The sequence below is a fragment of the Lactuca sativa genome, chromosome 8 (genome assembly GCF_002870075.4).
Source record: "Lactuca sativa cultivar Salinas chromosome 8, Lsat_Salinas_v11, whole genome shotgun sequence".
In the NCBI taxonomy this organism is placed as follows: domain Eukaryota; kingdom Viridiplantae; phylum Streptophyta; class Magnoliopsida; order Asterales; family Asteraceae; genus Lactuca; species Lactuca sativa.
The window spans coordinates 171,608,271-171,633,720 of record NC_056630.2 but is presented as its reverse complement, the minus strand read 5'-3'; the positions used below and the strand labels follow the sequence as shown (position 1 = coordinate 171,633,720).

Below are 25,450 nucleotides of genomic sequence, written 5' to 3'. Positions count from 1 at the left end.
AGTTTTTTGCAATATTATCATTTTCTATACAAATGTTGATAATGTGCTATTCAACTTCTTTTTCTTCTTTGGTCATTACACCCTTCTTCAACTTATCAGATATCCTCCAGGCCCTAAGTATATCATCAGAGGTGGTTGAAGTCAAAATTATGGGCAATTTTTGATTAGTCGTTTGATGGAGAAGAAGTGGAAGCCATTTTTGACAAGAAATAAAACTTTATATTTTTAGAGTTGTGGTAAAAAATTGTTAGCTATCTACACTTTATATAAAGATGTTTTGTTAGCAAAAAAATGACTAAGAATACAATTTTCACATATTCTATATGCAAAAGTGAGATTTCTCATCACAATATTTAATGAAAAAGCGATTTTTATAAATTACATATGCAAAAATGACTTTCCTAGTCAACTTTTTTGCAAAGAAATGCCATTTTTTATTTGATATCAAAATAAAAATTGCTTTTTTCCTCAACAAAAAATCAAGCCGAAAGAAAAAAACATTGAAATAAACTTCTAATGTCTTAAAACATGATATTCCAAAAAAAATATCAATTGAACTATGTGTTTGAGAGTGTTTTCTACAGATTCTCTATTTCAATTTTTCCAAAATAAACAAGAAAATTGTTTTTTTTTATATATCTACAAAAAGATATATGCAATCTACCAAAATCACCAACAACGTAGTTTTAATGATTTTGTTCGTCTATGAAAAAAAATGGTTATTAAGGTATTTTGACAAAAAAAATGAGTTATTGTTTGGAAATCAGTAAAAAATATAGACATATTTGTAAGTTTCTCAATATTTAATTAATAATTAAACTTGTTTTAATCACTATAAACCGTTTGTATTTAGGAGTCAAAAGGTTGCATAAAGGTTGGAAATGCAATCTAGTACTATTATACACCATATGTGGTCTCCATCAATCTTTGCCCCCCTAATATTTGTTTTTTGTTTTTCTCAACTTCAAGTGGTTGCATCCCTAATTGTAGCTGTGGCTCGCTCATTTACCTCCTTTTTCTCCCAAGAGCTGCTTTAAACTCCCAACGTCCACACGTCTCCCTCTTTCACAAGATGTGGATCTGTAAATATTATTTGTTTTCCATTTAAAAAAATGACTCTTTTTTACGTCACTATTTCTTTACAATAAACAACTCCCCCGGATTTTATATTACTAGTACATGGTTTCTTTCATTGTATATATATACACACACGTATGAGTGTTGATTAAGGCAACCTTGTGTCTCACTTTCCTCAGCACATTGGATACACAAGCAACTGGGAAGCTGAAAAACTAAATCCAAGCTTTTCCCAACGAAATCTATGGCGGCCTCCGTCGAAAACCGCCAGTTTCGCCACGAACTTGGTGTATCCGCCGCTGGTGTTGTTCGTTCTTTCAGTCCTAACCACCGGCGTTCTGATTCACCCATCCGTGGATACAACTATCCCGCTGCTGCTAGAGAGTTTATGACTCCGAAGAAGCTCCCCCCTGAGACTTACGATTCTAGTGAGGATGAGGAAGATGAAGGACACTATCGTGATGCCATTAAAAAGTCCAACTCCGAGTTGGAAAGCTCCGTTTTTGATTCAAGAGATCAGGGCACTGCGGATCAATGGATCGAACGCAACCCATCGATGGTTCGACTCACCGGAAAACACCCGTTCAACTCCGAGCCACCTTTGACTAAGCTCATGCAACATGGGTTCATCACCCCTGCTCCTCTTCATTACGTCCGCAACCATGGTCCGGTTCCGAACGCCACTTGGGAGGATTGGACGGTGGAGATATGCGGTTTGGTTAAACGACCTGCGCGTTTCAGTATGGCTCAGCTTGTCAACGAGTTTCCCAGCAGGGAGTTTCCGGTGTCGTTAGTCTGCGCCGGAAACCGCCGGAAAGAGCAGAATCTGACAAAACAAACCATAGGTTTCAACTGGGGTGCTGCCGGGATATCGACTTCGGTTTGGAAAGGGGTGCCATTGGTGAGCATCTTGAAAAGATGTGGGATTTACAGCCGGAAGAAAGGCGCGCTCAATGTGTGCTTCGAGGGGGCGGAGGATCTCCCCGGCGGCGGTGGTTCTAAATACGGGACCAGCATAAAGATTGAGGTTGCTATGGATCCTGCGAGGGATATCATATTGGCTTACATGCAAAACGGGGAAAAGCTGTTGCCTGATCATGGATTCCCGGTGAGGATGATTATTCCGGGATGCATCGGTGGTAGGATGGTGAAGTGGTTGAAGCGTATCATAGTAACGACGCCGGAGTCGGAGAATTATTATCACTTCAAAGACAACCGTGTGTTGCCGTCGCATGTGGATGCGGAGCTAGCTAACTCCGAAGGTAATTCATATATACAGTTTTTTATACGTATATTAATACGCTACTTTGTACCACATCTTGAAAAAGATGATGATGATGTTTGTGAATATGAATGTGAATATCATATGAGTCTGTCGCATCAGTTAGATGACGTACACTTCTGGATCCAAAAATTAATGATTCATATAGAATCAGTTTCTGATGAGTTTGTCATAAATTCATGCATATCAATATCAATATATTATTTATTTTTATGATTTTGATTATGAGTTTGTTTATGATTTTGATATGAATTAGGTTGGTGGTATAAGCCAGAATACATCATCAACGAGCTCAACATAAACTCGGTGATTACAACACCTTGTCACGAAGAGATTTTGCCCATAAATTCATGGACTACTCAAAGACCTTACACCTTGAGAGGCTATGCATATTCAGGTAATAAATTTAGATAATTGTTTTTTTTTTTTTAAATTTTTCACATGACATTTCGATATTACTTTCCCTTTAAAAATACACTCAAGTAAAATATACGAAATTTCTAATGTCGCATTAAAATATATTCAATGAGATTCCGTGTTTGAATTATTCAATAATTACCACTTGTTACGTTCGCAAAAGAATCACATCTACTTTAATTTTATATTACATTTTATAAAAATAATAAGACATCAATTGTTTTTTATAGCCTCGGGCCACCATATACTTTGTATTTAGTAGTCTCGATTTTAATTTGTTAACTTTAGTTTATTCTAATTTTTATGTTTTTTAAATTAAAAGATATTTTAAGAAATAATTAAATAATAAAACTTTGTTTAAGGGACACTGAATTTATAAATACTGTTTCTACAGTAAAAAGCACACTTCACATGGGGATGACAACTTGCAAGTTTCAAATACCACTTTTCGTGATAAAAGGAATATTTTGACTTAGTTAATCTATTAACTAGTTGATTATTCTAATTAGGGTACTTATAGCACTAATAAGTAATTCTATATTTAAAAGCACCAAGTGGTAGAATACTAAATAAAGTAACATCTCTATATAGTTTTTTTTTCTTTTTCATAAACAAAAAAAAAAAACACGCTTTAAGTTTAAACCTCATAGACAAGATGACTTAATATATTAATTTGAAAAGTCAAACAATATATTAGTCTCCACTCTCCAAGGGTTTAGGATATATAGGATTGACTTTAATTAATTAATTAATTAACTAACTAAATTGAATTGGTTGGTTCACAGGAGGTGGGAAGAAAGTGACACGTGTCGAAGTAACAATGGATGGAGGAGAGACTTGGAACGTTTGTACATTGGATCATAAAGAGAAGCCAACAAGATACGCCAAATATTGGTGTTGGTGTTTTTGGTCGCTAGAAGTTGAAGTTTTAGACCTTCTAGGTGCTAAAGAGATAGCAGTACGAGCATGGGATGAGACCCTCAACACCCAACCAGACAAGCTTATTTGGAATCTAATGGTAACCTACTTACTTTTTCATCATATATTTATATTTCTTTTTGGGTTTTAATTAATATATACAAAATGAATAAAAAAATTAAACATTATACACTACAAAAGATAATATTGTAATTGAAACAAATTAAAGTAGCAAGATAATGAAGATACTTTACTATTTTTTTATAGTTAAGGCTCTCTAATTGTTTTTTAAATTGGAGTTCACATCTTGTTAATATTTTTTTGTTGTTTATATATGCATACATAGGACAAAGGATATACTTGTCGACCATTATCTTTTTTTACACTAAAAATAATAAATAAATAGATAGGATTCGTTATATTATTACATCATTGGAATTCTATGGCGTCACCAGATATTTGTGGTTGTTCTTAGGATGACCTTTTCGTTTTTCTCTTTTAAAGGTTTCCTTTTTGACTTGGTTCTTTAGCACAATAGCATCTTCATTGTACACCCCATAAATTGTTTTCGTGACAAATGCGAATTATATATACGTGTAGAACATTAACTATGGTATTATCTTTTTAATAATCATCAAACAATTAAATAAACACACTTACAATCTCATCATAAAAAACAAGAAAATCATAATGTATTTTGCTATAGTTATTAAAGCATTAGATTCTTTTAATACTCTAAAATCATTTTTCCATTGTTTAAGGTTTACATAAAAGTAAAATACAGAAGATAAAGGTAGTTTCATTATTATGTCAATCTCGTAAAACTGTCAAAAAAATACTTAGATACTTAAATAAAAAATGATGAAATATATATCATATTTTTGTTGTATTTTTTTTCAAATATAATGAAAATTAGTTTACTTAAATTGATAAATTAATGAAAATATACATATTATTCTGGATTTTGTCAGTTTATACTTAAACCCATGTTTGAAGTCAAACAAATATCAAAATCAAGGTAACAACATATTTCATTCATCACGCAAAATAGCTAATAATTACATTAAAACTATGCAGGGTATGATGAACAATTGTTGGTTCCGAGTGAAGACCAACATGTGCAAACCACATAAAGGCGAGATCGGCATTGTCTTCGAGCACCCAACACAACCTGGAAACCAGTCCGGTGGATGGATGGCGCGTGAGAAACACCTCGAGATTTCATCAGAATTAGCACACCCAACTCTCAAGAAGAGTGTATCATCTCCTTTCATGAACACCACATCTTTAACCTTCACCATGTCCGAAGTCAAGAAACACAACTCCGCTGACTCTGCATGGATCGTCGTCCATGGCCACATCTACGACTGCTCTTCCTTCCTGAAAGATCATCCAGGTGGCAGTGACAGCATACTCATCAATGCCGGAACTGATTGCACCGAAGAGTTTGACGCAATCCATTCAGACAAAGCCAAGAAACTGTTGGAAGAGTACAGAATCGGTGAGCTCATAACGACGGGTTACAGTTCGGATTCTGCTGCATCATCACCAAATACCTCCGTCCATGGTGCCACGAATTACATGACGTCACATTTAGCCACCATCAAAGAAATCGCACCCACAAGAAACGTAGCCTTAGTCCCTCGTGAAAAAATCCCATGCAAACTCGTTTCGAAAACATCTGTTTCTCATGACGTGAGGCTATTCCGGTTTGCTCTCCCATCATCGGAACAAGTTCTTGGGTTACCAGTAGGGAAACACATCTTTGTATGCGCCACCGTTGATGATAAGCTTTGTATGAGGGCATACACACCAACAAGCACCATTGATGAAGTTGGCTACTTCGAGTTGCTAGTTAAAATCTACTTCAAAGGTGTGGAACCTAAGTTTCCAAATGGAGGAATCATGTCGCAATATCTAGAGTCAATGGAAATAGGTTCTTCATTGGAAATCAAAGGTCCATTGGGTCACATTGAGTACATGGGCAGGGGGACGTTTTCAGTTCATGGCAAACAAAAGTTTGCTAGGAAATTGGCCATGTTTGCAGGAGGAACGGGGATCACACCAATATATCAAGTGATGCAGGCGATCTTGAAGGATCCGGAGGATGATACAGAGATGTATGTGGTGTATGCAAATCGTACAGAAGATGATATATTGTTGAGGGAAGAACTTGATGCATGGGCAGATAAGTACGGAGATAGGGTGAAGGTGTGGTATGTTGTTGCTAAGTCGATAAGAGAAGGGTGGAAATATAGTGAAGGGTTCATCACTGAGGATATCATGAGAGAACATATTCCGGAGGTTTCTGAAGATACATTGGCTTTGGCTTGTGGACCACCACCCATGATTCAGTTTGCAATCAATCCTAATTTAGAAAAGATGGGTTATGATATCAAGAATTCTTTGTTGGTGTTTTAGAAGTTCTTGTTGCAATGTTATATTGGAGATCGGTTAAATTTTTATTTCAAAAATAAGAAAAAGGTCATATATGTACATATACTTGTATTTGTAATCATGTTTCTCTTCGAGGGAGCTTATTAATAGAAAACATAATAATTTAAGTGTCTTTCAAGTTATCCTATTAAACCAAGTCTCTCACTCTCCCCCCTCCCTCCTCACTCATCCATAATGAACTTTAAAGGAATTCAAATAGCCCCAACAAATATAAACACACAAATATTCTATCTTTATAACCATTGAATGGCAAGGTGGGGAGTTCGACTCCTATTGGTGGCCACTAATAGAGAATTTTCCTTTGGAATCCCATTAAAAAGGATGAGGGTTTGCCCTATAAAGAAGCTCGAACCGGGGCTTCCGCTTGGTATTTGCCTTTCCAAAAAAAAAGGTAATTAATTAACTTGTAATTCATTAAAACCGGTTTAATGATCAACTAATGTTATCAAAGCAATAATCTTACTTATCTTTATAATAATATGAATCATAATTGTACAAGTAAACAATTAATATAATTATGGAATGGAAAGCATTAATCTAATTATGGAATGGAAAACTAAAACACTAATTGTACTTATTTATATTGACTAGTTTGAAATAGTCATTCTAAACGACTTCAATAGGTTTTCAAAACCATTTTAAACAAAGTGGAAAGAATCCAAAAGTTTTTAACAATCAAATAAGTTGTCAAAAATTCTATGAGGGTTATCCAAAACCATTTCAGACACTAAGTATTAAACATAGTCTGAACATTTTTGAAGCCATGAAATATTTTCAGGAGCATGCGATTATCAATCCTGGAAGCAACGCCTCATTCATAACATTGGTTCTGAAAGTTAAAGACCCCTTTAGTATTGAGGATTATCGGCCGATAAACCTCATCAGTTCTATTTATAAAATTATTTCAAAAGTACTTGTTGATCGGCTTAAGAATGTTATAAGCACGGTCATTAGTTAAGAGCAATCGGCTTACGTTCATGATAGGAACATTCTTGATGGACCGCTTGTTGTTAATGAAGTCATCACTTGGGCTAGAAAGAGGAAAAAAGAAATGTTCATCTTCAAAGTTGATTTCGATAAGGCTTCTGACAGCATTAGTTGGAAGTTTTTAGACAACATTATTCATCTCATGGTGTTTGATAATGGCACACCCCAAAACCGGAACGACGGAAACGTTCGGGGGTGGAGGACGTCATGTCAAGTATCACGAGATATGTATATGGTAAGCAAGTAATGAATAACCATTTCATTTAGAAAGAAAGTGTTTACAATGTGTGTGTTCACAAAACATAGAAGTCATAAACAAATAACAAAACAAGACTTGAAGCTGTAATGCTCCATCTTCTAAATTCCCAGCACGAGCACCTGTTTAATAGTCCCCTGAGAATACAAGTTATTTGAAAGAGTTGATCAGCAATTAAGCTGGTGAGTTCATAAGATTTTAGTGATGTGAGTAAGCTGTAAAGTGTTGTTGAAAATGTATATGTAAAAGTGATATAAGCTGTAAAGTGTTGTTGAAAATGTTCGCTTGTTCCTCGATAAAATCCTATATTTCCTACATTAATGGAAGTTAAGTAAAATGACACTACAAGTCTTTATATGCTTACTAAGTAGGTACAAGTTATATATACTTAGAGTAAATAAACAATCGATTGTGCGCATCTACCTTAAACTCACAACCCAATGGGGAACAGCAAGTAGGGCGGATAGCACACATTCCATTGGTTGTTAGATCGTTGTCATATATAACCTTGGTGTATTCACTTGTTACTCATGGAGTTATTTGTAATGGTTCCTTTATATCAAATGGAGAGTTCTTTTAAGAAAACCTATATTTCTTATAGTAAAATAATGACTACGGTGATTACTTTTATAATAGCTTTGTTGATACTGCTATATATAATCTGATATCGGGTAGATAGTTAATTGAGGGAATCTGCCTTAAGCCCATAATCCAACGAGAACAAGACGTCGGGGGAAAACACACATTTAGCTATCTATTGGATATTAGTTTTATATATAAACATGGTGTATAAACTAAGGTGTTATAGAGTTAATTCACCTAAAGTCTCTAAAACTGCACTGGCTTAATAAAATAGATTAAGCCCTTATCTGGGAAATCGCTAGTTTTGTATACCAATAGTACTGACTTTGAGAAGTATATTTTGTACTACAAAAACTATGTTTCGACTCTATATCCTATAACCTGATCCATGCTTGATACCCTTATGATGACTTAATGTATACTAAGCATAAATATATATAGATTCGGGTAGATAATAGATTGGGGGAACTCGGTGCAAGACCACAATCCAACGAGAACAGGAAATGAAGCGAAGGCACACATCCTATTAGCTGTCGGAATCTATTAGTATATATGTATCCTATAGTGTATACATTAAGGAATCATAAGATTACCATCATGATCCTAACTTTTAAAAGTAGCCTTCTACCAAGACTCGACTGTTTTGAAAGTAGCCTTCTACCAAGACCCGACTATACGACTATTATTAATTTAATCTAATCTACCTCATCGATTATGTGAATATGACACATAGTAAAGGTATTAATAATATTGAAACTGGAATTTTATATCCTTCTGAAATTGTCTTATTGACAGTGTAAGTATTCTAGTATTTGTAATAAGTGACTACTTTTAGTACTATTTTGCCTTAATTGAGGGTTAAGGCATAATGTGATGGCTAGATCCTATGCTAGACACTCCTTTGTCAAGAGATTCTAGGAACTACATGTGACCCTGCATGAGTGCAAGCCGCGAACATCCACATTACTATGATCATGTATACCCAGTATAACTATCACAAATGCAGAAGTGATTCATTGGTATAGTTAGATCCTGAAAATGTTCCATGCTATAGCACCATATTATTTTATGTTCTGTTATCGTGTATTGATATTGTATTTATGTAAATGTATTCCATGTAAGCGTATCTATGTAAATGTATTCACGGAAGCGTATTGTATTTGTATAGACTCGTGAACTGAACTGACTCTTTGTGTACTTCATTGTACTAGAAGTAATGAATAGCATTCTCCTAAACTATTCCTATAATAGTTTACTAATGTTCTAACTGTACTGTCACTGAAAAGACTCATTTATTTACTAAGTTATCCTTATACTTTAAAAACGGAGTTTTGTATAACTATAAAGTAACATAACCTTTAAAAGAGTTTTGGAATGTATTGACAACTTATAAATAACATAAGTAACATTTTGAAAGATGTTTATAACAAACATTTACACAATTATCATTGTGTTCAACTTGTATTCCCCCCCCCCCCCCTTAAAACAGTTAAAATAGATAAAAGATTCATTACGGGGCATGAACTCACCTGTCGTGGGTGATTCAAACGGTATGCGCGTACGGATGAGAAGTTCCACGCATGAAGTCCCGTGACACAATAAGTCCTAATAACATATAAGGACACATATTGACATGAATATAGTGTTTATAAACAACTATATGAAAGGAAACACCTTCCGGGACTAGGAAACACGTTGACCAAGTGTTGGAATCACATGTGATTCAACATAGGAAGGTATAAAGGCACTCATATGAGTTTACTACCATGGGTTTATGGCCCAAGGGAGTTTATGGCCGTAAACTCATGGCTACTCATGTGTGAATGCAAGTTTGAAGGCTAGGGAATGATTTAGGGACCTTAGCTCTATCCTAGGATAAAGAAAAACCACATTCTTTGGAGTTTTTGAGAAGTTCACGGCCCGAATGAGTTTACAACCATAAACCCATGGCCATTTATGTTTATGAGGTCCTAAAAGGTCATAAGGAAGCATCCTAAATTCAAGTCTAAGCCTTAGGAAGTGTTTGTGGCATCAAAACACCTCTAGCTTGAGTTTACGGCCCATGGACCACTTTGACAAGTGTTTGCGGCCGTAAACACCTATGGGTGTTGGTATTTTGGTTGCTTTGAGTCCTAAATACATCAAGGTAAAGTGCTAGGCTAGTCTCTTGGCTTATGGAAGGCATTTAGGGCATTTTGGCACCATAGAATGGAGTTCATGGCCCAAGAACATCCTTGGCCGTGAACTCACTTCTAGCCCTTGTTTCTTAATGATTTTGAGGTCTAAACAAGTCATGGGTAGTCTCTAGGTTTAGTTCCAAGGTTTGGAGGGACATTGGGCACACTTTGGCCCTAAATTTAGTGTTCACGGTCCAATAAGATCTTGGGCCATGAATACCATTTCCTTGGTGTTTTTGGCTGATTTTCATGTTATTAAGGTATATAACACACTTACATACACTCTAGGTTGAAGTACTTACAATTGCGGGTGATCGGGTGAAGATCCTTGAGAGAGAAATCGGCTTTTCTCTAGTTGGAAATGTAAGAAATGAATTCCAAATGGATAAGTTTTCCTTATATAGCCTTGAGGGTTTTCGGTCCGAATACCATTTTTGGACCGTAATATTCTAAACTCTTGAAGTTTTGGACACTTATTGTTACGTACTAAACCCTAGTGTATCCCCTCTCCTGATATCCTCTGGAGCACTAACCTTAAAACACTCAAACTTATCCCAAAAGTTTGAAAGTTAGCAGATACAGATTTGACTTCAATTGTAGTGGACCGAATGGAAATTTTTGGGTTGTCACATCATCCCCGCGTTAAAATGAATTTCGTCTTGAAATTAGCTCTCTTAACATTACTACTGGGGTTGAGCTCTTCTGCTTTGTAGAATACTCAGTCGTAGACCTGGCAACTTTTCCCTGGTGTTCTTGATAGGATTCATACTTGGTCCATCTATCATTACCTCGCGTATATGAGCCGTATATGATTAAGATTAGTAGGACTGTCGGATGTGCGACTCGGCCCCAGGTCCATAACCCAACGGGGAACAGGAGATAGGGCGGAAACATACATACTAGATTTGCGTAATCACACTCATATACCACCCTTGTGTATTCGTCCATAGCCTCTATACTCGAACTTGGTCTGCTGGACGAGTGGTATTTCGTGACGGTCTGCGGATGTCTGACGATAAGCCTTCGGAGGACAAAGTACTCTTCGCACGAGTACTTCGGGGGTTTAGAATGCGAAAGACAAAATTTATGATTCAGGTCGGACTTTCGATACGAATGAAGAAAGTTTCGAGAACTTGCTGATCGAGGCGATAGAAACATATGAACTTAGTATGGTGAGGACCACGCCAACTCATGACGAAAGAAAACAACAGACTCTATATCGAACAAAATTTTGGTCAAATGAAAGAAACGTCTGATAAACGTCGATGTATCCCTGGTATGCTTGGTATTGTACTCCTAGTATGCTCAACAATGTACTCCTTGTAACTGTTCTCATGTTTCCTGTTTTCTATTTTGAAATTAACACTCCTATGTATCCTACCGCTATGTGCGCATACATACAAACAAAAGTGCTTTATTAACTGAAGGGATACCTTTTATACTATGATCCCCCGTGGTACCACTACCATCGCCCGTCATATACCAGCTGTGAATTTTTAATATGAGTCAGGCAGTCGACTGAGTATCTCTGCCTCAAATCCTCAACCAATTAAGGAAAGGGGCCTAAGCGGAGTCACTCACTCTAAGTCTGCAACATCCTAGTTGCGCACAACCCTGAGGTATACGGTGAGCCATAATAGCTTCTCTAAGGGACCCTTTAGTTCTCTTGAATATTATGACCTATTCCATGTGAGTTGTTATAGTTACTTTTAAGTGTCATCCCCAAATTTTAATCTTATATGAATATAAATTAATTTTAAAAGTAAATACTATTTTGAAAACGTACCACTACTCGTCGACGACTCCGGGGTAGATTCTCCAGCGGTGATCATCAGAATGCGTCCATCCGCTCCTGAGTTCCTTATTATCGGGCAGTCCCTCTGACGGTGTCCAGTCTCACCACAACCATAGCAGGCTTGGTTTTCTTCAGTTTCGAGGACTTGGGAAATCGGTTGAGCTGGTGCCCTGCAGAAACGGACTGTGTGTCCCTTTCTGTGGCAGTTCAAACACTGCATTTCCCGACATACTCCGATGTGGTGAAAGTTGCACTTTCCACACTTCGAAAGGTTTTCAGCATATCGACTGGCAGGTGCTGAAGTAGTAGGCGTCGTTGCGGCGTACATGGTACTCGCTTGTTGCTCTTGTGGGGTGTCTTGTGTTGTTTGTTTCTTCTTCCTCTTGTTCCCCGACTTCTGATTATAGTCCTCTTCCCTCGATGACTCTAGAATAGGGACTTTTACGCTGTGGCAGACTCCATGATTGATGAGTCGCTGAGCCAGGCGTTTAGCACTATCAAATGTGGCTGGGTTGGAAGATAACACATTTCCTTGGGTCGGAGCAGTCAGACCCCAAATGTATCTCTCTATCTTCTTCTTCTCCGAGGTAATCATCTCGGGACATAGAGCTGCTAGTTCGCTGAACCGGTCCGTGTAGGTCACTATGTCTGAGCCGACCATAGTGAGATCCCACAGCTCTTGTTCCAGTTTCTGAATCTCGCCTAACGGGCAATATTCTTCTCGCATTAACTCTTTTAGGTTTTCCCAACCTATTGAGTTTGCCACTGATAGGGTCAGTGACTTAACATGGCTATTCCACCATGTTAAGGCCTTGCCATCGAAGGTACATGCAGCAAACTTCACTTTGCTTCCTTCTGGGCATAAACAAATTTCGAAAACCGACTCGGTTTTCTCGAACCATTGCATAAGGGCAATGACTCCTTCAGTCCCATTAAAGGACAATGGCTGGCATCTTGTGAAGTCCTTGTAGGAGAACTCTCCCTGGCGCACAGGGACTTCACCTTGAGTAGAATCAGTAGGCGCTTCACCTTCACTTGTACTGGTGGGGTGATATTGGGCCATGGTTGTTGCCACAGTTGCGGCCACTACAGCGTTCAGAGTTGCTGCATCGATTTGTGGAGAAGGAATGGGAGTTATCGGAGTAGTGTGTCTGGGTGATTTGCGAGGAGGCATCTTTGCTAAAAGAAAACAAAGATGAGACGGAATAAGTCTATAGCAATGGACACAAGCCAAAAGCTGAAAAGACAAGGTTATCCTAGTTCTGGATGTATCGGGTCCTGACTTCCGCAGGGTTCTAGAAACAATACATAAATGAGTCTATACCAAATAAACTCTATGAATTCGAAATAACTATCCTCGAATGAATATATGTTTCCTGATAATTGTTACCAGCTGCATGTAAGAAAATAATTCTAACACATGTAATGTGAGCAGTGTTTCCACTCGCTCGATAAATTAACCTAGTTAATATTTATTAGTGTGACGTGTAAGACGTTTTGGTTACTTCGGCTGATCTTTCCTTGAAAAACTTCTCATGAACTTGTCCTTGTTCCTCCTGAACTCTTCTTTTGTCTACTACGAGCAAGTGGTTACGCTTGTCTGGGCTTGTCGTGTGAGAATAAAAGTGGCTAAAGAACCTATGAGCTTTTAAGGTAACTTTATGGGGTGATCCTTACGGAATTCTCCTATAATTTGTACAAGGTACACAACTTTGTATATAATGGGGGATTAGATAGACTTTCGAATAATTGTTCCCACCTCAACACTACACCCTTAAGAGGAATGGATAGCGAAGTGTAGGCCATAGATTCTATGTCTATAAAATCCCGATTATATATAACACTTTAGGAATATACCTTGCAAGATTATAGACTTATCCGTAAGGGTCTTTTAAATTCTCACATAAGTTATTTATCTGGACCAAAATACTCCTATAGTATTCTAACGAAATGTACTTGGTATGTTCTAAACTCGTTATCGCGTTATCGTATCATATAATACTCCCACAGTACACTAACTCTAACTATACTTGTTCTGGCGTTCTCTTGACCGGTGTTCCGGTAAGTTTTAACCCTGTTGCAACACCACATCATTCCCAAACACATGTTGGTCACATCTCGAATGAATATAGTTGATCAGGCTATATTGATCCTAGCTATGATTACATACCTGTTCGGGTTGACGACAGTGCCCAACCTTTAAATACTTTTAGTTATGTTCTCCTCGTGACCCTAGTTCTATTATGTACATGTATGAGCAAGTAGGTATATTTTTATCACTTGAAGTTATACTCTAAAATATATCTTTATCCAGAGCACTAAAGCCCCACTGTATTTATAGACATATATCTTTTATCGGTTGATATACTTAGTTCACTATAAACAATGCTCTGATACCAAACTGTCACACCCCAAAACCAGAACGGCGGAAACGTTCGGGGGTGGAGGACGTCATGTCAAGTATCACAAGATATGTATATGGTAAGCAAGTAATGAACAACCATTTCATTTAGAAAGAAAGTGTTTATAATGTGTGTGTTCATAAAACATAGAAGTCATAAACAAATAACAAAACAAGACTTGAAGCTGTAATGCTCCATCTTCTAAATTCCCAGCACGAGCACCTGTTTAATAGTCCCCTGAGAATACAAGTTATTTGAAAGAGTTGATCAGCAATTAAGCTGGTGAGTTCATAAGATTTTAGTGACGTGAGTAAGCTGTAAAGTGTTGTTGAAAATGTATATGTAAAAGTGATGTAAGCTGTAAAGTGTTGTTGAAAATGTTCGCCTGTTACTCGATAAAATCCTATATTTCCTACATTAATGGAAGTTAAGTAAAATGAAACTACAAGCCTTTCTATGCGTACTAAGTGGGTACAAGTTATATATGCTTAGATTAAATAAACAATCGATTGTGCGCATCTGTCTTAAACTCACAACCCAACGGGAAACAGCAAGTAGGGTGGATAGCACACATTCCATTGGTTGTTAGATCATTGTCATATATAACTTTGGTGTATTCACTTGTTACTCATGGAGTTATTTGTAATGGTTTCTTTATATCAAATGGAGAGTTCTCTTAAGAAAACCTATATTTCTTATAGTAAAATAATGACTACGGTGATTACTTTTATAATACCTTTGTTTATACTGCTATATATAATTTGATATCGCTTAGATAGTTAATTGGGGGAATCTGCCCTAAGCCCACAATCCAACGAGAACAGGGCGTCGGGGGAAAACACACATTTAACTATCTATTGGATATTAGTTTTATATATAAACATGGTGTATAAACTAAGGTGTTATAGAGTTAATTCACCTAAAGTCTCTAAAACTGCGCTGGCTTAATAAAATGGATTAAGCCCTTATCTGGGAAATCGCTAGTTTTGTATACCAATAGTACTGACTTTGAGAAGTATGTTTTGTACTACAAAAACTGTGCATAAATATATATAGATTCGGGTAGATAATAGATTAGGGGAACTCGGTGCAAGACCACAATCCAACGAGAACAGGAAATGAAGCGAAGGCACATATCCTATTAGTTGTCGGAATCTATTAGTATATATGTATCCTATAGTGTATACATTAAGGAATCATAAGATTAGCATCATGATCCTAACTTTTAAAAGTAGCCTTCTACCAAGACTCGACTGTTTTGAAAGTAGCCTTCTACCAAGACCCGACTGTACGACTATTATTAATTTAATCTAATCTACCTCATCGAATATGTGAATATGACACATGGTAAAGGTATTAATAATATTGAAACTGGAATTTTATATCCTTCTGAAATTGTCGTATTGACAGTGTAAGTACTGTAGTATTTGTAATAAGTGACTACTTTTAGTACTATTTTCCCTTAATTGAGGGTTAAGGCATAATGTGATGGCTAGATCCTATGCTAGACGCTCCCTTGTCAAGATATTCTACGAACTACACGCGACCCCTGCATGAGTGCAAGCCGCGAACATCCACATTACTATGATCATGTAGACCCAGTATAACTATCATAAATGTAGAAGTTATTCATTGGTATAGTTAGATCCTGAAAACGTTCCATGCTATAGCACCTTATTATGTTCTGTTCTGTTATCGTGTATTGATATTGTATTTATGTAAATGTATTCCATGTAAGCGTATCTATGTAAAAGTATTCACGTAAGCGTATTGTATTTGTATAGACTCGTGAACTGAACTGACTCTTTGTGTGCTTCATTGTACTAGAAGTAATGAATAGCATTCTCCTAAACTATTCCTATAATAGTTTACTAATGTTCTAACTGTACTGTCACTGAAAAGACTCATTTATTTACTAAGTTATCCTTATACTTTAAAAACAGAGTTTTGTATAACTATAAAGTAACATAACCTTTAAAAGAGTTTTGGAATGTATTGACAACTTATAAATAACATAAGTAACATTTTGAAAGATGTGTATAACAAACATTTACACAATTATCATTGTGTTCAACTTGTATTCCCCCCCCCCCCCCTTAAAACAGTTAAAATAGATAAAAGATTCATTACGGGGGTATGAACTCACCTGCCGTGGGTGATTCAAACGGGTATGCGCGTACGGATGAGAAGTTCCACGCATGAAGTCCCATGACACAATAAGTCCTAATAAAATATAAGGACACATATTGACATGAATATAGTGTTTATAAATAACTATATGAAAGGAAACACCTTCTGGGACTAGGAAACACGTTGACCAAGTGTTGGAATCACATGTGATTCAACATAGGAAGGTATAAAGGCACTCACATGAGTTTACTACCATGGGTTTACGGCCCAAGGGAGTTTATGGCCATAAAATCATGGCTACTCATGTGTGAATGCAAGTTTGAAGGCTAGGGAATGATTTAGGGACCTTAGCTCTATCCTAGGATGAAGAAAAACCACATTCTTTGGAGTTTTTGAGAAGTTCATGGCCCGAATGAGTTTACAACCTTAAACTCATGGCCATTTATTTTTATGAGGTCCTAAAAGGTCATAAGGAAGCATCCTAAATTCAAGTCTAAGCCTTAGGAAGTGTTTGTGGCATCAAAACACCTCTAACTTGAGTTTACGGCCCATGGACCACTTTGACAAGTGTTTGCGGCCGTAAACACCTGTGGTTGTTGGTATTTTGGTTGCTTTGAGTCCTAAACACATCAAGGTAAAGTTCTAGGCTAGTCTCTTGGCTTATGGAAGGCATTTAGGGCATTTTGGCACCATAAAATGGAGTTCACGGCCCAAGAACATCCTTGGTCGTGAACTCACTTCTAGCCCTTTTTTCTTAATGATTTTGAGGTCTAAACAAGTCATGGGTAGTCTCTAGGTTTATTTCCAAGGTTTTGAGGGACATTGGGCACACTTTGGCCCTAAATTTAGTGTTCACGGTCCAAGAAGATCTTGGGTCGTGAACACCATTTCCTTGGTGTTTTTGGGTGATTTTCATGTTATTAAGGTATATAACACACTTAAATACACTCTAGGTTGAAGTACTTACAATTGCGGGTGATCGGGTGAAGATCCTTGAGAGAGAAATCGGCTTTTCTCTAGTTGGAAATGTAAGAAATGAATTCCAAATGGATAAGTTTTCCTTATATAGCCTTGTGGGTTTTCGGTCCGAATACCATTTTTGGACCGTAATATTCTAAACTCTTGAAGTTTTGGACACTTATTGTTACGTACTAAACCCTAGTGTATCCCCTCTCCTAATATCCTCTGGAGCACTAACCTTAAAACACTCAAACTTATCCCAAAAGTTTGAAAGTTAGCAGATACAGATTTGACTACAATTGTAGTGGATGGTTTTACCGAATGGAAATTTTTGGGTTGTCATAGATAATAAGTGGATTAAATGGTTATTTTCTTGTTTAAACTCGGCTAAAGTTTTTGTCCTTGTTAATAGAAATCCTACTAATGAGTTCAAGCTTCAAAGGGGAGTTAGACAAGGATATCCTCCCCCCTCTTTCTTATTTATCATTGTTGTTGAAGATTTAAAGATTGCTATATCAAATGCCATGGAAAAAGGAATATATAAAGGGGAAACTCTTCCAAACAGTGGACCCACAATCTCTCTTTTTCAATATGTGGATGATGCTATTTTTTGGGAGAGTGGTCAAAGGAGAATGCTTTTAATCTTTTGAGGATCCTGAGGTGTTTTTATCTTGCCTATGACCTTAAAGTTAATCTTTCAAAAAGCAAGGTTTATGGGACTGGTGTTAGTAACACTCAAATTGGTGATATGGAGAATTGGTTAAATTGTAGTGTTGTTGAGTTTCCTTTCATCTACCTTGGTACACCGTTGGATCTAATATGAGCCGAAAATCAAATTGGGTGTCCTTAAACGATAAATTTAACAATAAGCCCTCAAATTGGAAGTCTCGAAATCTTTCCTTTGGGGGTAGGCTTGTTCTTTGCAAGGCGGTTTTCAGTACCATGCGTTCATACTTGTTCTCACTTTTTGAAGCCCCAAGTGGTGTTATTAACTGCCTTAAGAGTACCAGGTGTATGTTTGTTGGGGTGGTTCTTTAGATACAAAATAAAATTCCTTAGACTGCCTAGAAGAAAGTTCTTAACTCGAGAGCCAATGATAGCTTAGGCACTGTTCAACTATGCCTTACTTGCTAAGTGGTGGTGGCGGTTTAGAAATGATAATAGAGGAATATGGTGTGATGACATTGTTGATGGGTTTTAAGCAATACAACATTCCTATGGTGCACATGCAACCCTATTTGCTTTGGATCTAGGTTTTTCTCAAGTTATACATGAAAATTACCTTTCCAAAGCAAAACCCTAATCTAGCATACAATATAAAAAAATCTAATCACATTAGGGTTTAGATGAATACCTTTCTTGTTAGCTAGTAGTAACAAGCAATCCTCACTTCAATTCCTTGAGCTTCGAAAGCCTAGTGCCCCAAGCGTTCCACCTCTAATAGAGTTACAAACACCACAAGTAAAGAATGAGGGAGAAGGAGTATGAAATCGGCTAGGGTTTCTTCTAAGGAATCTAGTGGCCGATTTCATGAGCCTTGAGGTTCCTTTTATAGTTAAGGCAATTAGGGTTTTCAACTGGAAACCCTAATTCCCTTGCTTAGGCCCTAAGTAATCCACAGACCCCCATATGATAGGCCTTGGATGAAAACTCTATGGACTTCCCATAGATTTTCATCCACTCCTTATCAATAGGATCCATTAACCCAAACTACAACTATCAATGATTACATAATCAGTCCCTATTCTTTTAATTAGTTTCTTTTGATCACTAAATTAATTTCTGATGAATACTAATTAAATAATATGATTTCTCAATTAATATATTATTATTACAATATATTAATAAATCATTAAATAACCTCTTATTCCAAAATTTATTCTGTCCAGTTGTTATGGTGAAGGCAACCCAAAAGGACCATGCTACTATCAAATCGAGTACATACCAATTATAGTTATGGACTTAGGCACCTAATCCAACCGTCTCCCACTTGGATAAGTCTAATAACTATAACTGAAAATATGACTTCAAAATTCGATTAGCAATCGTAGCTCTTAAAAGTCATTGTCGAACTCTAACCTAGTCAATGAAGCTCCTTTAGATAAGGGATCACATAATCCACCGTTCTGCAATATATCGTGTGGACAAAGACATGGAACATAACCAATCTTAATGTCCATGTAACGCCCGCGTTTCCAGGCTAGGAATTTTCGTTGATGTAATAGTCTAGGTTAACCTTTGTAACCCATTTTGAAATAATAGAAGTATATTATTTGAGTATTATGTGTTTTGTGCTTAATTGCTTAATTATGTGATTTGATTAATTAAGAATAAAATGAGCGTCAAAATTTAAGGGTAAAATAAACTTGATATTTTTGGATAATGTTGTAGTAGTTGAAACGAGGTTTCCGAATATATAAAGAGCGCCAGAATCTGACTTCGTATGAGGAAGTTATGATTTTCTGAAGTTTCGACTTAGCGGTATGCAGCCTGAAATACTCGGTTTGAGATCGAGCGGTTTTTAGTCGAATCGATCTAAACAAGAATCGAAAATCTCGTTGTTGGTATCGAAACGATGAAAAGTTAGGCGAGAACGGACGTCAAACGAAGAAGTTATGAATTTATAACGAAGTTTTTCTGTCCCGGCCTACTAAAAATAATTAATAAAAATAAAGTTAAAATTTGCCGACGGAGTCTAAACGAAAGTTGCAGAGCGTAGTCTCACCTTCGCGTGGATATAAAGAACGTCGTAAACGGAGTTTGTATGAAGAAGATATGAATTTTCAAAGTTTATTAAATAATTAATAATTAAATTTAATTATTAAATCCTGGTATTATCCGAAGACAAGTCATCGGACTCATCCGAAGTACGCCCCGCGTACTAGCCTATGCCCCGCGTACACCAAGGTATGTCGACATTCGCACTCGAGTATTTCGGATACGTAATCCATGACGATCCGAGGCGTACGCCCCACGTACCCTCGTACGCCCCGCGTACTCCGAGGTTCCAGCCTCTATAAATAGGATCTGAAGGCAGCAGAATCCTTTGCTATCTTTCTCTCTTCTCTCTCCTGTTTTACCTCGATTTGCATGCCAGAAGTACCCCGAAGCCCCGGTAATATTCTCGAGCCCCGAAGCAAGTCCCGAGATCCCGAAGATCCCGAGAAGTGTGATTCCCGAGCCGAAGCTTTGCCCGCGAGAAGTTCGATTTTTGTGAAGATCTTCCAGATCTGCGGAGAGATACTACTTCTAGAAGCTGTAGTGTTGTCTGATCATCTTCTGATCAAGTGAGTGTATACTACCTTTCATAAACACGATAATAATACAAGTATGGTTTGAGTGTATTAAGTATATTGTTGTTTATATGTGCGAGTGTGTAGTTACTTTCTTCTAACGCATAATTATGAAGTATTTTATACGGAATATGTATTATGTGTATAATTTTGTGGTTATGTGTGTGAATGTGTATTCACTTTCTTCTATCTCACAGATATGATTTATTCTCTATGAAATACGTGTTATGTGTGTGTGTGTGCCTCATCTATTATGTGGAATATGTTTTGATTAAAGCATGCTATATAGGTTTTTAAATTATGTATAAAAATGTATATTCTTATCTACTAATATGTTGGGTAGAACATGGGTAGATAGTTGGTGTGTAATAAACAGATGAGAGCCCTCGTTGTTGTTTGATTTAGTCATCTAGCGGAGTTTAAATGACGACCACGGACTTTTCTAGACAGTCTTGTGGAACATTAGCAGGCTCGCCACCTGTAGGTGTTAATGCACTTGGGTGTTCATTCGTTGTACTCCATCCCCCTCATGGTTGCCTTATTTGACTTATATTGCTGAGGAACCCCCGAAGCATGTGTTGTCGCCCCGATGAAATATTCTTAGACTAGGTCCCTTGTGTTAGTTATTTTAGGGACATAAAGTGAGAATAACGGGAATGGGTAATTGGGTTATTGTTGGTTGGTGGAATTAAATATAATTATTTATTGTGGGTTGAAAACCCTATATGCTCACCAGGCTCCCAAGTCTGACCCACTCAGTGTTATTTGTATTACAGGAAGTGGCGCAAGGGCATAAGATGGATGAACCATCAAGTTGTTTTGTTTACAAGTCTGTATATGTATATATTTGTTGAGTGACTTGTAATGTTATCGTTTATGCTTATTGGTCTGTATCGGAACATGACACCCCGAGTTTTGGATTATATAATGAAAATACATTTCTTTTATGAAATGCTTTGGTAAACATTGTTTTATCATGTTTTGTTTTTGGGAACAAATTCCGCAACTCTTTCAAATCAAAAGGATTTACTCTGAAATTATTTTAAAAGCATAAATGAAAATCGGTCTTTTCTGGCCGAGATTTTGGGGATGTCACGGTCCAATAGTTTGTTTCCCGACTTCTGATTTGTTTGACATAGAACTTAATTGAACACATCAATTCAGTCCTGATCGGGCCCGGCCCGGACAAAGATATCGCTTTTACCCTCCTAGGATATAAGGAACATATAAACTTTGATTTATATGCTTGTACTATTTTCTCATCAAATCGTACAAAACAACACGTTTTATAACATCAAGTTACTAATGCGCTTACGCATTATTAATGTACAACCAACTCGTAAACAACAACTCATATATCTCGGTTTAAAGATTATACGCTATTATCGTCCCACAATCACTCGTGACAAATTCCATGAAGCGATTCATATGAGCATGGGTTTAATTTAATACTCAAATCTTATTTCAAGAGCACTCATGAACGTTGCAACAAAAATTTGCTATGTCTAAACACTTAGACAATCTACAAACCAATTCATGACATTCTAACCTTAACTTACTCTCAAAGTATGATCGAGTGTGGATAATTTGAACAATCCAATTATTCTGGAAGTAAAACATGCAAAAGTGAAACAATTGTAAACAATCGACACAAGATAGTAAACTTTTACTCATAAATAAATTTACATTACTTACTCATCAAATGCCAATTACATTTATCTATTACAAGTTTCTAAACATTTATCTAATCACTAAAACTAATATCGTTCTTCTGACCAATGCTCCTCGCATACTGTAAGTGCTTAACCTTGCTTAGGCCCTTTGTGAGGGGATCTGCTGGATTCTTCTCTGATGATACCCTCTTGACTACGAGGAGTCCCCCTTCTACCCGATGTCTGATGAAGTGGTATTTTCTGTCGATCTCTCTGGATCTACCATGATCCCTTGGTTCCTTAGTCAAGGCAACCGCTCCTTCGTTATCACAGAAAATCTCCATAGGCTTCTTTTTGGATGGTACAATTACAAGGTCTCTAATGAAGTTCTTCAGCCATATTTCCTCCTTCTACGCTTCGCTAGCTGCTCTATACTCTGATTCGTACGTTGAATCAGTCACGGTCTCCTACTTGGAACTTTTCCAAGTAACTGCTCCTTTATTTAGGGTAAATACCTAGCCCGATTGAGAGCGGAAGTTATCTCTGTCGGTCTGAAAGTTGGTATCACTATACCCTATCACTCTCAAGTCATCACTCCCACCAAGTGTAAGAACCCAATCCTTAGTCCTTCATAGGTACTTAAGAATGTTCTTAGCTGCTATCCAATGAGCTCTACCCAGGTTCCCTTGATATCGGCTAACTATGCTCAATGCAAAAGCCACATCAGGGCGAGTACATGTCATAGCATACATGATCAATCCAATGGCAGAAGCATATGGCACTCGACTCATTTCCGCTATCTCGACATCGGTACTCGGACTCTAAGTCTTACTTAGCTTGGTATTGCTTTGGATTGGCAGTTCCCCTTTCTTGGAATTCTCCATACTAAAACGTTTCAGCACCTTGTCCAAGTAAGTACTTTGACTAAGTCTTATTAGTCTCCTACTTCTATTTCTTAAAATCCTTATCCCCAGAATGTAAGCAGCTTCCCCAAGATCCTTCAAAGCGGAACACTTCCCAAGCCAGGACTTAGCCTCCTGCAAGGTTAGGATGTTGTTTCCTATGATCAGTATGTCATCAACATATATAACTAGAAAGCTAACTATACTCCCACTAGCATTGACATACACACAGGAGTCATCTCCGCTTCTTGAAAATCCAAACTCTTTGACTTTCTCATCGAAACAAAGATTCCATCTACGAGACACCTACTTTAATATAAATGGATTTCTCAAGCTTGCACACTCTATTAGGGTACTTTGCATCTACAAAAACCTCTAGCTGACACATGTAAACATCTTCAACCAACTTCCCATTAAGGAAACCAGTTTTGACATCCATTTTCCATATTTCATTATCATGAACGCAGCTATCGCCAGCATAACCCTTATAGACTTGATCTTGGCCACTAGTGAGAAGGTCTCATCATAGTCAACCCTTGGGGTTTGAGTAAATCCCTTCGCAACCATTCGTGTCTTGAACGTGTTCATTTTGCCATCCATGTTGGTCTTCTTCTTGAAGATCCACTTATACCTGACCGTCTTACGACCCGGTACGTTTTCAACCAAGTTCCAAACTTGACTATCATACATGGACTAAATCTCGCTGTCCGTTGTATCCTTCCACTTTGCAGACTCTGGGCCTGCCATGGCTTCCTTGTAGTTGTTAGCTTCAAACAAATTTATCAGTGTACTATCACTGATAAACGTATCACCTTCAACAGTTATATGGAAACCATACAACACAGGTGGAACACTAACTCTACCAGAACGTCTCAAAGGTAAGGACTCGTTAACTGGTTCAACATAAATCTCTTCGTTAGGTTGAGTGCTAGTGTTAGAGGTTCCTTCACCGTTTGACTCTTAAAGCTCTTCAAGATCAATTTGCCTCCCACTATCCTTTTGGCATATGAGTTCTCTCTCGCAGAAAACCCCTCTCCTTGCTACGAAGACCACATTGTCACTAGGTTTGTCGAAAAGATATCCAAAAGATTTATGTCGGTAGCTGATGAAAATACACCGCTCACTGCGAGGTTCAAGCTTGTCGTGAGTCTCTCGTCTTACAAAAGCCTCTCAACCCCAAACCTTGATATGTGCCAACGAGGGAACCTTCCCTATACACATCTCGTGAGGTGTTTTTGGAAACCTTCTTAGTTGGGACTCATCATAGAACGAACCATGTCTAACAAGGTTCGATTGCGACTCTCAGTTATACCATTGAACTGTGGTGTTCTAGGTAGCATCAGTTGTGAAACAATTCCACATTCCTTAAGATAGTCGTGAAACTCGATGCTAAGATACTCACCACCCCTATCAGATCTTAACATCTTTATCTTCCTGCCCAATTGATTCTCCATTTCTTTCTTAAACTCTTTAAACTTTTCAAAGGTTTCTGACTTGTGCTTGATTAAATAGATATACCTATATCTGCTATAATCGTCGGTAAAAGTTACATAGAAGCGTTTAGCATCCCTTGTGGCGGATCTGAAGGGCCCATACACATTTGTGTTTATGAGATCCAACAATCCTTCACCTCTTTCACAAGTACTAGTGAAAGGTGATTTAGTCAACTTTCTAAGTAAACAAGATTTGCACGTGTCATCTTACTTTAGGTCAAATGACTCCAAGACTCCATCCTTTTAGAGTTGGGTTATGCGCTTCTTATTAATATGTCTAAGACGACAATGCCACAAGCATGACTTGTCTAAACCATTAGACGAATCGATATGCAACACATTATTTCCTAAGTTATCTACAACTATCACAGTTTCATATACACCATTACAAGGAAATGCTTCAAAATATAAAGTACCATTATAAAAATCATTAATAGAACCAACTTCATTGTTAAATGAAAATCTAAAACATTGTCTGTACAAACCATGAGAAGAAATAATATTCCTTGTCGTTTCTGACGAGTAGCAACAATCATTCAACTCTAATCCTAACCAATTACTAAGCACTAAAGAGTAATTCCCGATCTTGGTGATAGGCAACGATTTCCTATTCCCCATTATCAGGTTCATCTTCCATGCTCCATATTCCTACTTCTTCTTAGCCCCTGCA

The 25,450-nt window shown here is 37.2% G+C and overlaps 1 protein-coding gene across 1 annotated transcript; it reads left to right on the top strand.

The window, feature by feature from the left end:
- Window positions 1-1,198: 1,198 nt before the first annotated feature.
- LOC111893654 (nitrate reductase [NADH]) lies at window positions 1,199-6,263 on the top strand. Its single transcript, XM_023889719.3, has 4 exons — window positions 1,199-2,339; window positions 2,616-2,756; window positions 3,562-3,794; window positions 4,772-6,263. The coding sequence occupies exons 1-4, from the start codon at window positions 1,322-1,324 to the stop codon at window positions 6,113-6,115; spliced, it is 2,736 nt and encodes a 911-aa protein (XP_023745487.1). The 5' UTR covers window positions 1,199-1,321; the 3' UTR covers window positions 6,116-6,263.
- The last annotated feature ends 19,187 nt before the right edge of the window (window positions 6,264-25,450 follow it).

Bases quoted from the DNA above. Each gene is read 5' to 3' on its own strand.
- LOC111893654 (XM_023889719.3), top strand. From the start codon at position 1,322: ATGGCGGCCTCCGTCGAAAACCGCCAGTTTCGCCACGAACTTGGTGTA. The intron at 2,340-2,615 runs GTAATTCATATA...GATATGAATTAG, and splicing joins GGAGCTAGCTAACTCCGAAG to GTTGGTGGTATAAGCCAGAA. The intron at 2,757-3,561 runs GTAATAAATTTA...GTTGGTTCACAG, and splicing joins GAGAGGCTATGCATATTCAG to GAGGTGGGAAGAAAGTGACA.